Here is a 12,131-nt window from a genome sequence, read left to right as displayed (position 1 = left end):
GAAATCACCAGCACGGGGTTTATATAGCGAGTTGTGGTCATCTTGATTGGAAGATAGACACGTACGGACTATATCTAACAGACACGTGGGCGAGTTATTAATACACCAAAAACAAACCATTTCATTCACCGTATTTAAAAGGAAAGTATCGTGAGATGTGTATGGTTGTTCACTTCTTAGTTGGAAGATAATCTGAGCGCTTTTGGTACGGATCGTGATGAAACCAAAAGGATACCAGCCTGTTAGGTTTATCGATTTCTGAATATACCAACTCTAGTGGCGATAGTACACCTTTACGGCAACGCTTACGCATTGTCATACAGTCCCACGTGCACGCACATAGTGTAGGCTAGGGGACACATTCTGGATTCAGAACCATATGCCATGATGGCGACACTCGTCCGTTGGATATGGGGGATTGTTGTTGTGGCGTTAACGATACCACCAGCCTCTACAGTGTCTTATACCACAACCTGCGTATGTTTGTCGGAACCTGTGCAATCCGGAGATTTCCACAGTCCTGTGGCATTTATACAAGACAATGAGCGATACCTTGTCGCAGAGCAGAGCGGGAAGGTGCATTCTTACTCCCTGTCGTGGCGGAAGTACGAGGTTTTATTCCTGGACATGAGGGACAAGGTTTCGTTTGATCCAAACACACAGGACGAAAGGGGACTTCTAAATCTAGCACTACATCCACAATTCAGTGATAATAGGAAACTATACACATTCTCCGTTCGTACTCTACAAGATGGACACGATTACGTCATTGTGTCCGAGCTGCAGGAAAAGAACGGATATGTTGACACAAAGAAAGAGAAAATATTGTTGACTATTCAACAGACATCTCCATACAGGAACGGTGGAGCGGTGAGTTGATAGGTCTTTGGCTCAAGTGCTGGCATGCTATTTACTTTCTCATCGATAGTTCTCTACTTAATGAAGCCACAATATTTACTGAACCATGAATTACACAATGCATAACTCAATGTGACATTTGGTTGTTTGGGATGCTTTTAATTAACCTATTTTCCAATGAAACAATGTAAGAGTCATTGATTAATTTAACGGGTATACTGATATTCTGTGAAACATCACAAAACAACAAAATTAGCATGTTATTACAGAACTTTGAGCAAAATTAATGTTTGCTTTTGTATAGGTTATTGTCTATCCTAGCGAGGCCAAAAATACGTATGTTTTGAGATAGAGCGTCCTCGGTTCACCAATGTGCAACGTACACTCGTTTTAACAGAACTTTTTCGAGTGGTACTTAAAAGTGCAAAGAGACTGCCTCGATCGCCATAATACATTGTTATTACAGCAAGAGTACATTGCAAAACAAAAACAAAAACAAACAAAAAACATTAGAAAAGTAACTGCTTACGAAAAAAAGCCATTCGTTCCGAAATAATTACTTCTACCAAGGACTACTAGTAACTTCCTTTTTGATAGACACCCAAAGGTCTGGTAATATGGATGTTACAATACTCTTGTGACTGTCCAAATAGAGCAGTTATCATCTATTAAATTGAGTATGTCAAATATTGACGAAAACCAGGTATTTATATTTATATTTTCAATGACCGATGGAAGGCTGTAGTAGAAGGAGTAGAAGGAAAAGTTGTGGTTGTGAATTGTATGATTTTTAGTTAATGTTTATATTTCCAGCTTCTGTTTGGTCCTGACGGGTACCTGTACGTAGGCGTTGGTGACGGAGGGACCCAAGGGAACTCGGGGAACGAGCAGCTTGCCACACAGGCCCAAGATAAGTAAGCAATTGTATCTATAACACGCGCCTCTGTCTGTATTCTCATTTGCCATGACACTTTGGTTCTTCCTGAGTTTTCGTGAAATGTTTTGCATTTACATGTGTATGCTTAGCCCGAGAACCAGACATCTATCTGTCAAAATGTCCAAGTCTGGTGTCAGGGCCAGAGGAAACACGGGCTAGTGCATGCTTAGCGACATACGTGAATTAGGGCACGATTTTTTTTGTGATAACTAAAATTCGATCCATCTGTTTGCGTTGAAATTGAAATATTGTACTATGTAAAATAAACGATACCATTCCATGTTTTTACAGACACAACCTGCTTGGTAAGATTCTGCGGATAAATGTGAACACTCTGAACTACACAGTTCCAAGCGACAATCCGTTTGTCAATGGTAACAAAGGTCAACCAGAGATCTTTGCTTACGGATTCCGGAACACATTCAGATGCAGTTTTGATAAATGTAAGTGTTTTTTGTTTAAACTTTAATCGATTTCGATTGATAAATATAACATAAATAAATATATAATATTGCCACTTAAGAATCAACAACAGACATCCTTTATTTTAAGGCATTACTTTTTTTGCACAAGTCTTGCTAGGGGTGTGTACTTTTGGTTGCCAAAACTCCAATCATACATGTCGATGTCAATGCTCCTACAACATTGAAAATGCCGAGCGGATTTATATAAAGTCATGATACGTTACTGCCGGCTCATATCGGCCATCGTAACATCGATATGAACATTTTAGTGTTTGCCTAGTCTAAATTATATAACTGTGCAACATTTAGTACTTTCTCTTAGCCAGACTTTGCCCAATTGACACATATCAAGTTGAAACAAAATCTAGCGAATGATAGAACAGTTACGACACGTGATGCAATTTAGGTGTTTGCCACTCATCGTTACAGTTTCAACACCAAATATTTACCCTCTATTCCATTACATTTGCCAGGTAAAAAGACAGTGTATCAGATGTCAAATATGTCTATATACAATGAAAGTTTAGTCAGGTTTACAATTAATTTACTGATTTTTTAAGTCATTGCTGTGGTTCTCTTCTTTGAACTATCAATTTGCATGCAGTTCTCGTTGTAACTTAAGTATTTGAACATAACAATAATATTTGAAAAATTAAGATCAACTAATAAGACTGCGAACAAGCAGTTTGGACGTAAGGAATGAGATGCATACCTGGTTTGTTGTTCAAAATACATTTCCTATACAAATGCTTTGTATTTACTTGTGTTACTCCAGGATTAAATATTTAGAAAAATAATATTTATTTCCGAATTGCATTACTGGTTTTATTTAGCGTTCCTCCTTGTTGACACATCGGCCATCTTATGATTATTCGGCGATACTTTTCTTTAGACAGCAACGAGCTGTTCTGTGGTGACAACGGAAACCATCACCAGAACGAGGTAGACGTCATACGTAAAGGAAGAAACTACGGATGGAACATCAAAGAAGGGGATATCTGTTTAGCGCCAGGCCAGTGTGAACAACTAGGTATTTATGTCATTTCTCTCAAGCATGATAAGCTTACACTTTCACTCTGATATTATGGTCGGTTATTTTTTCTTCAAAAAGCCATATACCTTTGTAGGCTTTTTGAACCCATGTTGGAGTCCCCCCGCCTCTGCTGTCTATCCCTGACATGTTTTCCAGGAAACGCAAACGCACACTTTCAAGATCAGCATACCTGATGGATGAATTTAATAAGACTCACACAGGTCCTTTAGAATTTGGTAATTGATACAGGGATTATGTGCAAAGGACACCATAATACAGCCCGGGAGAGGATACAGCTAACAGAGGATTCACCCTGGTCACTATTGGATTCAGAAGGATCAGACCTTCCGTTTGGGTGGAAAGGGTTCTCAACTCTAGGTCCAGCTCCAGGTTCAGTAAGCTGCCCGTTTTCACCTGCTAGGCACCAAATGATGATATAGATGAAAAAGACGAACACATTATACAAGAGGTTCAGTCAGTCACGGATAACATCCCAATGTGTGATAAATTAGTAGCTATGTGACATTTCAGTGCACGAGTGGTTGAGCATTGGTATCACAATGGATGACGCCATGAATATCATTAGTGCGATGTAAGGTAACGAAAGTAAAGTTGGTAATTTGGTAATAGAACTATCTCAGTCGAAAACTTCTTTTTAATCATTCACATTCCAGAAGCGGTAGATGAACTGGAGGTCAGTATTAAAGCTCGTTCTGAAGCTGATTTCTGTGAGGATCTGAACTCACAGGAGTGGTAAGGTGCTGGGAAATACTAGCATCTGCCCAGAGGTGCGGAAAGTCAAGTAATAAGATTTCCCCATAATTCTTTGAAAAATCTTTTATCGGACATGGGAGTAGGAACAGACACCAGAAAAACGTGACATTATCAATATGCCAAAGAAGGGTAACAGAGGAACTGTTAAAAAATGGCCAGACATCACTATCTTGTAACATACAGATAGAATCTTCAGCACAATTTCATAGAAGAACATGTCGCCATATTTATAATGAGACGGTATCAGGCTGTCTTCATGACAGAAAGATGAAAAGAGTGTTTGAAGAAAAGATTTGGTCAGAAACTACCATTAATTCTGTCTTCATTGTCTTTGCCAAGGTTTTTGCCAGTTTACATAGGAAATTCCATTGCACTAGGATGTGCCAAAACGTGATTTCACAGAAGATCGTAAACATTATCAAAGCCTTTCAGACGTATTTCGGCAGCCAGGCTACCTGCAGCAATCGCCAATCAGAAACATTTAGCGTTAGTACTTAGATGATACTGAGATGCCTTTTTTTCTCTATTAATTTTAAGTTATTAATAGCACAGATGACATAATGATCAATGGGTTTTGAAATGGTTTCATTTGCCATTTAGAAAAAAACATTAATAATTAGTTTTTGTTGTCGACGAACATCTTTTATCACAAGCAGGTATCGGGATCGCTTTGTAGTGCTGTATTCAGTCGATTATTGTGCGATTCTTGCATGAAACCGCCAGTTTTACTGTTAAACAAGTGCTAAGTATTCATGGGCCAGCTTTTATATTGATGTACTTAATTTGTCTATATGCCATTTTAATGTTTATTTACTGACTTGCATTTTGTCACAGCTGATGAAGAGAAACCGATATTTACGTATAATAACTCCAACCAATACAGTGCTGTGATTGGAGGCTACGTATATAGAGGGAAGGCGTTCAGATTACACTGGTTAGGGGACTACATATTTGGGGACTTTTCAGGGTATGTACAGGCTAGACATATTCTTTAAAGGATCATTTGTGAATTGCTTTGCTGTATTGGATAATATTAGGGGTGCCACCCGTGCAAATATGACAGTTTATAAGTGCTTAATGATTACAATAACTTTTTTAAATGTAATATACGACTGGAAACGAGTTGGTGGCTTTGTGAAAGAGGTAGAGTCAAATTTCCAGCAAACATGTTTGTATTACGAATGTACATATACCGTAAAAGCTAAATTGTCGATGTTTGATGGTGTACTTTTGTAGATTATATCTTGGTGATAATCAATATTGTGTATTTTTAGAGGTCTTCTGCGTTTGGTGAGACACAATGACAAATGGCAATCTCAAACAGTCCAGTTGTGCCCTATTAGCTCTTGCCCGTGTGATGCAAGAGCAAAGTACGGCCAATATCTGCATTCTTTCGGCCAAGACGACAACGGTAAGATAGTCACAGAGAAACGAAACACGTCAAATTTCTATGTGGAAACATAAGCTACTAGATGTAGAATTAGGTGATAGTTGTATAATTAGTGTATTGTATTCTTCGGAAAAGGAGATCGTTTTACGTGTGTGTTTTTGCGTACATCAGTGCTCAATAAGTATGTGAAAAATTAAATGGCGTGGTGTAGAAACAAGATGAGGGTATATATAATTTGCTGTATATGAAAACTAATTTAAAAAATCGACGTGGCATATTTTTAGCGCTTTAACTTCGTGAATGATTAATATATTAGAATTTTTCACCACATCTAGTATAATTACTTAATCCAGCAGATAACAAGAATCTATTACCCCCCTGTCATATAAACAGAGAACTACACTCTATTTCCTCTGTGTTATGTAAACAGAGAACTAGAATCTATTTCCTCTGTGTTACGTAAACAGAGAACTAGAATCTATTTCCTCTGTGTTATGTAAACAGAGAACTAGAATCTATCCACTCTGTTTGATATAGACAGGAAAATAACAACCCGGGGTAATATCTTTGATCATAAAAGGTGTGAAGATCAACGACACTGTCAGCATAAATCCCAGCAGTGATAGTGATTTCGGGATCTCTGAAGAGGGCAATTTGCTGTATTTCTTTATTTAGAGAAAAACATATCATTCATAACCAAAAACTGGAACAAACCTGTGAATTGTCCGTTTTTAACTTTGTAACACTTATTTTTTAGACCTTGCTACCGATAGTGTAGCTTTTTGTCATTTTTTTCCTTGTCTTGATTAAGAGACATATGATTATTATGAAATACAGATGTATATTTTTAATGTTCATTCTTAATCTTACACTTAATGTTTATGTGCCGACGATAGTTGAACTAAGGTAAACAGACGCATCAGTCATCCTTATATATTTGTTCAAAAACTTGTGGAAATATAAAAAAAATCAACAGGCTAAGAACATAGGGAATACCTGTTGACAACTTGCAGCAAGGGAGAGAACTTGCTTATATACAGACACGACTCTGGATCCTAGCATCCTCGATATCAAGGGGTTACGCTTACCCTGGAATATGTCATGGGAAAATTGAAGGCACGAAGATAGCTGTTTGATTGGTCTGGGGTAAAAAAAAAAAACCTGACCAACCCTAGGCTGATACCTGTCCTTTGAAGATTACAAAGGAGAGACTACCGACTTCAAAGCCTGACAATTTTACCGTTACGTGACCGCGAGATACTTTTGATGTACATCAAAGGATCGAACTAGTCTTCAACAAGGTGGCCCACATCGAGCCTTTAATTTTGCCATGACATATACCAGGGTGGTAGAGAGCAAACGTGAACGTAAACCCTGGATATCGAGGATGGGATCCTAGATGGCAACACATTACAAAGTAATGCTTTCAAGATAGGATTTAAAACATTACTTCGCTATATCGTTAAAATCCTCCACAGCTCCACATACTGTGACAGTGATCACGACGAAACTTAACCTATATATAAGATGAATGAAACTTATCCGATTTAACTCTAGGGCACTTTGATATACATGTTTTATTACATTCGATTTACAGGTGAATTGTATATCATAACATCGACATTTAACGAGGGCAAACAGATGGCTTCTTTACTCAAGCTAGTCCCACCCAGGTAAGTGTTTTTAACTTGTTAATTTTAAATCTCGGTACATTACGCCATGGTTTTAAGTTCATTTAAATTATCAACAATAATAGAACACTGATGATAGTACGATTCACACTACAATTCTTGCTGATTATTTCGAGATAACCGATTACCTATTTTTTTCAAAACGCAAATTGCAAATTTTCTGTAGAAGTTGAATAAAATTTAGTAACTAATTCACTATAATAATTAATATCCCGTAATCGATTAATGTATGTATGTTGTGTATAATTTCAGTTACTTTGTCTCCAGATCTGATTAGAAAACTGGTTAATAGAAAACACATATCCCGCTTATTTAGCTAACAAGTAAAGTATTGATTTCAAATTTTGTTTCGGTTTCAGTCCGAGTTATGTAACATGCTCCGGAACGAATATCCAATTTTCTGCGGACTTGACTCTCTTTATCTTCCTGGCTGTCCTTTTTTTGACGACAGCATTATTAGACACTTAGATTGGTTTCGGAAACCTATAAGAAAGATAGTTGTTTGAGTGATACATACAATTATATATTGCAAAACAATGATGCATGCATTGTCAATAGAAATCTCAAACTTCATTATGTCAATTATGGGTGTCTAGCAATGCATTGTCAATGGGGAATCCGAAGCCTTATATTGTATCGTACAACGATTTTCGATGAGTGATTTCACAACAAACGATGTCAATTACAAATGTGAACGCAATACCATATCAATAGAAGAAATCAAGCAATCTTATGTCGCTTGAGAATCTCGAGCAATACTATGGCCATTGGAAACTTGGAAATATGACATTTTACATTTTCTTTGCATTCTATTCTTTATGCAAAAAATACGAACGATGACGTTGGAATACAAATAAGAATACAAAAATTCTTGTTTAACACAACGATCAGTTTTGTTGACATGAAATATGTATTCAGTATTTGATGTTAATACTTTTGTTATTGTATAAAGTATACATGTTAAATTTGACTGAATAATAAAAATAACACAACATCATAGAGGATTTTTGCATTATTTACTTCTACTCAAATTAGCTGAAAAAAGTGTAAACGGCGTTCCAACACATTAATAAATCTATGAACACTAACTAACCTTATATATTGGAGATAAGGAGAGACATCACGCATGTAATCGTTTTCCCTAGTGACTTCCTGCTATAATGAAGGTTTATTGATTATTGGCCGTCTTATTGTGACGTCACAATCCATCACCCCTTGATGTCATACGGATTTTATGCTCTCAGAAAAATATACTTCCAGTGTTTGATGAGGCATTGAGTGAATAGATTTCCTATTTTCAACCATTTAACAAGACCCAGTATTTTTAATCTGTTTAGTAGCATGCATTCTGACTGAAGTGCTAGGAAATTACTTCCATTTCATAGAGTCTGAATGTGAACAAATACGTTCTTTTAACTTTTCATTACCTGTTCTCATAATTTCCCCTGGGTACGAAACCTATCATTGTATCGCCTTGTAGTTTTAATAAGACATGTTGGCAGGACAGGAAAAGTTTGATAAATTGATGTATAATCGTAACTTAATGATTGTGAATTTGAGTTAAATGAATATAACGCATTTCACGCGAGTTTAAAGAGAGTGACATAATCTGCAAAACTTTCCAGTAACACATTGACACACTGAGCTCTGATACGTCAAACAAGATAATCTTATAGAACTAAACCCTTGCTCTGTAATAGGTTTCGGCGATGTATCATCCGTTGAAAATCTTCAATAATAGGAACAAACCTATTTTGTCGTGATATTGAACATATGAATTACTTCGATTCTGCTCTTTACTGATTGACGTATCCAAGTTTATTAACAAAACATTTCACGACTAAAGATTCTGTAAAACTAACACACATATTTTAAAATGATATGCATAACAAATATATTTGAATACCAAGCTAACAGTAGACAAACTAGTCATGTTGATAAAGGAGACAAGCCTTTGTTTACATAATTTTATACTCGGTAGCAACATAAAAACACATTTTAAGTCAGATATAAGAAATCGTGCTACCAAATCATTCCATGTATTTTTATAGTATTGATTATTAAACCTGGTCGGGATGCTTTCAAATCAGATAAGTTTCTTCTCGATTTAAAGATTATCATTGACTTCTATTAAAAATCACAACACTTTACCGGCTCAAACCAAAGAGATTCGGCAATACTCGTTACTATATGAAATCCTGTGTCTAGCCTTAGAAACACTCTATTTTAAAATGGTACTGTGATTCCTTCAACAATAACATAATCAGCGAGGTATTGGATAATGGTTCTACTCAGGGGTTAAGGGAATGCTAAACGTTAAAACAATGTAAACAATGAAAGAAAATCAAACAGACATATATCTACAATCATACTTTTCATCAAAATCAATTATCATATATACAAATAATTGGATTAAAAAATACCTAAATAAATACTCTCTTCTTTACAATATTTACACTCAGGCAATTAACTGAATTAAGACAATATTATCTGCAACTGTTGCATGGACATTTTGGCGTTTTTGAAATGCTCGCATGTTTGCGCGTTTAGTAAAATAAGCGCCAAAATAAACACACTCAAAATAAAAAACAGATTACATGCATTACGGATATATTTAAAGCATATATAGATTTTAGAATCATTGTCAACGCGAACATTTCCACAACGCGATAAGTTTAAATGGTAACAACGCAAACATTTCCGCAAGCGAATATTTCCTCTTTTACAGTATAACGTTATCATACTTCAACCAATTTTTTGGAAACTTTACAATTAAATGCCATTTTTACATTTATATCAACACAATATGTACATTCATAATAAGTTATTGTAATAAAGAAATTTTTGCTATTTTTCAAATAAGAAGATTCGAAATAAATTTTCAGAATATTCGGAAATATTCTTCATGTAAGTTTTAGCAATGGTTATATTACAGGTCAGAACCAATCCAGAGAACATTCGGCAGTAATACGTCAGTATCCAAATAATGAACAGGATAAGGAAATAATACAGAACTCACATAAAACTAATGTAAGAATTATGCTTTCTAACATGAAGAGTTATCCTGAGACTATGCGAGTTATTTCCCCTTAAGACTGGTTTGTAAGACTGTCACATTATAAACTGGTTATTTGTGAAGTTATTTTTAAAATATCCTAATTGTGATTATGATATAGGTTTACAACAAAATTAAGGAAAAGGAGAGAAAAATAACCTCCATTTTACCCATACATAAGTTTTATACACAGTGTAAGCCAGAATACCTCATGTGATGAGTCTTATACAGATCATTATATGATAGCATTATAGGATAACTCTGTACATTAAAGTCTGGATATATTACTTAATGTCCTTAATTTTATTTCATTTCCTTTTAACGGTCAACGATTTCAAGGTCCCATTTTTCTGTTTTCTACGCATCCCTTGATGGATTTTCAATATTCTAATATGGCAATGTATTGTCAATATTTAACATTATAAACAATGTACACACACAATTTTCACACTCATCATTACAAAAATAGAAAATCTTATATACATATTTGATGTCTAGTTTGACTTGTTTTCCCAATCTTCACTTTTTGATTTTTTGCTGAAACGAAACATCATGGTTCTTTGCACATTGTATTCCTCTTATTACCGTTTTCTATCAATTGTTAGTTACCCTTCCAATCCAGTAATGATAATAATAACACGCACAATTGCAGTCTAAATTTGAACCAAATAATTATAAATCACACAAAGCCATCTACGTAGTTCGTTGTTTTCGTTTTCTTTGCTTCAAGATAGGTATCTACATTTTTTCCCGCCGCGTCGATTGCAGTACTTATCCGTATTTGGATGACCACTCATGTATTGCCCATGAGCTAGATCACAAATGTAATTCTACTAACATATATGATCGTTTCATCAAATACCACAATTTACCGAAATTTCTTAATTATTCCCTAAGATTCTCTACGAAAAACCTGGGACAAGTTTGGAAAAGAAGAATATACGAGATATGACACTCAAATTGACAGGTTCGTCTTCTTGTTGTACGTGTATGACGATACCACAAATATGCATTGCTACATAAGCAGATATGTAGATATGCTTATCTTCGCAGTATTTCACGAGGAAGGTAAATCGAATAATGTTAGGCACATGTGAACAGAAGATATATGTCTGTTTTTGTTCGTTTTGAATCAAATTCTCTGTTTGATACTCGATTGCAAAAACTGAGTATTTGCAACAGCAAAATGCGTATTTGGAACAAAAAAGCAATTACAGGGATAGAACATGAAAACCTATCCATTCCCGATCGTATACTTCACCAATGTAGCTATCCCGGCATTCCAAATGTTCTAAATGCACAGTTTTTAAATGAAACATGAATTCTTTGTCAAGAGAAATGACTGTTGGCCAGAGAAAAATTAGTTAATTTTCTTTATCTTCTGTCTACATGGGCAACATACTAATCAAAAGGTCACGAAGTGTAACTCTTCTTTGAAATTATAATGTTTGCTATGGTACCCTTACCTTTCTGTACATATGAATATGCCATGCGGCTTTTTGCGACACAACAAATTTCGCTAAAACCCTAGAGTGAATGATCTTGCTCATACAGCTGTCATGTCCCTTTGCTGATCACTACTGGCTCCCGGGGGCTGCAACAACGATTGGTTGGCACCAGGATCAGACGAGCGGTCCACACTTCGCTGCTGTAGTGGTCGGGGCTTAGTCTTAACCGGGTCCTCCTAGAATACATTTAAATGTCAAAGTTCACAAGCAAATTATTCATGATATGAAACTTTGACAAAACATGATGAACTAAAGAATTATAAAACACAGTCTGAAGAAAACTACATCTACACACATAACTAAATCAATGTGCAAAAAGGTAAAAAAAAAAAGGAATAAGAAAGTGAAAAAAAAGCGTAAGCAAAACCAGAAACCCCGAATGTTTTGCCTTCAATAGGCCTTTAAGTTTTAAATGATATTT

At 35.7% G+C, this 12,131-nt stretch overlaps 2 protein-coding genes across 2 annotated transcripts in view; one reads left to right on the top strand and one right to left on the bottom strand.

Annotated features, from left to right (window-relative positions):
• On the top strand, positions 1–8,484 carry LOC110463506 (HHIP-like protein 2). The gene is made up of 8 exons (XM_021518145.1): positions 1–870; positions 1,672–1,772; positions 2,087–2,238; positions 3,152–3,289; positions 4,901–5,033; positions 5,341–5,477; positions 7,054–7,129; positions 7,507–8,484. Exons 1-8 carry the CDS (start codon positions 385–387, stop codon positions 7,613–7,615), a joined length of 1,332 nt encoding a protein of 443 aa, XP_021373820.1. The 5' UTR covers positions 1–384; the 3' UTR covers positions 7,616–8,484.
• The window catches only part of LOC110463505 (glutamate receptor U1-like), a 23,454-nt gene continuing 19,471 nt past the window's right edge, over positions 8,149–12,131 (bottom strand). Inside the window, exon 6 of the mRNA XM_021518143.1 lies at positions 8,149–11,886. Coding sequence (XP_021373818.1) covers positions 11,749–11,886 — 138 coding nt within the window. The 3' untranslated portion in view covers positions 8,149–11,748. The remainder of the gene's footprint in view (positions 11,887–12,131) is intronic.

This window comes from Mizuhopecten yessoensis, unplaced genomic scaffold (assembly GCF_002113885.1).
Source record: "Mizuhopecten yessoensis strain PY_sf001 unplaced genomic scaffold, ASM211388v2 scaffold10913, whole genome shotgun sequence".
NCBI lineage: Eukaryota > Metazoa > Mollusca > Bivalvia > Pectinida > Pectinidae > Mizuhopecten > Mizuhopecten yessoensis.
Note: the sequence above shows the minus strand (reverse complement) of the source record. Positions and strands in the feature narration are given on the sequence as shown.

What these genes read in the sequence shown, in the direction of transcription:
- LOC110463506 (XM_021518145.1), top strand. Translation starts at nt 385, where the DNA reads ATGATGGCGACACTCGTCCGTTGGATATGGGGGATTGTTGTTGTGGCG. An exon ending in AGGCCAGTGTGAACAACTAG is followed by an intron (nt 3,290 to 4,900) that starts GTATTTATGTCA and finishes ATTTTGTCACAG; the next exon opens with CTGATGAAGAGAAACCGATA. An exon ending in TTTCGGCCAAGACGACAACG is followed by an intron (nt 5,478 to 7,053) that starts GTAAGATAGTCA and finishes TTCGATTTACAG; the next exon opens with GTGAATTGTATATCATAACA.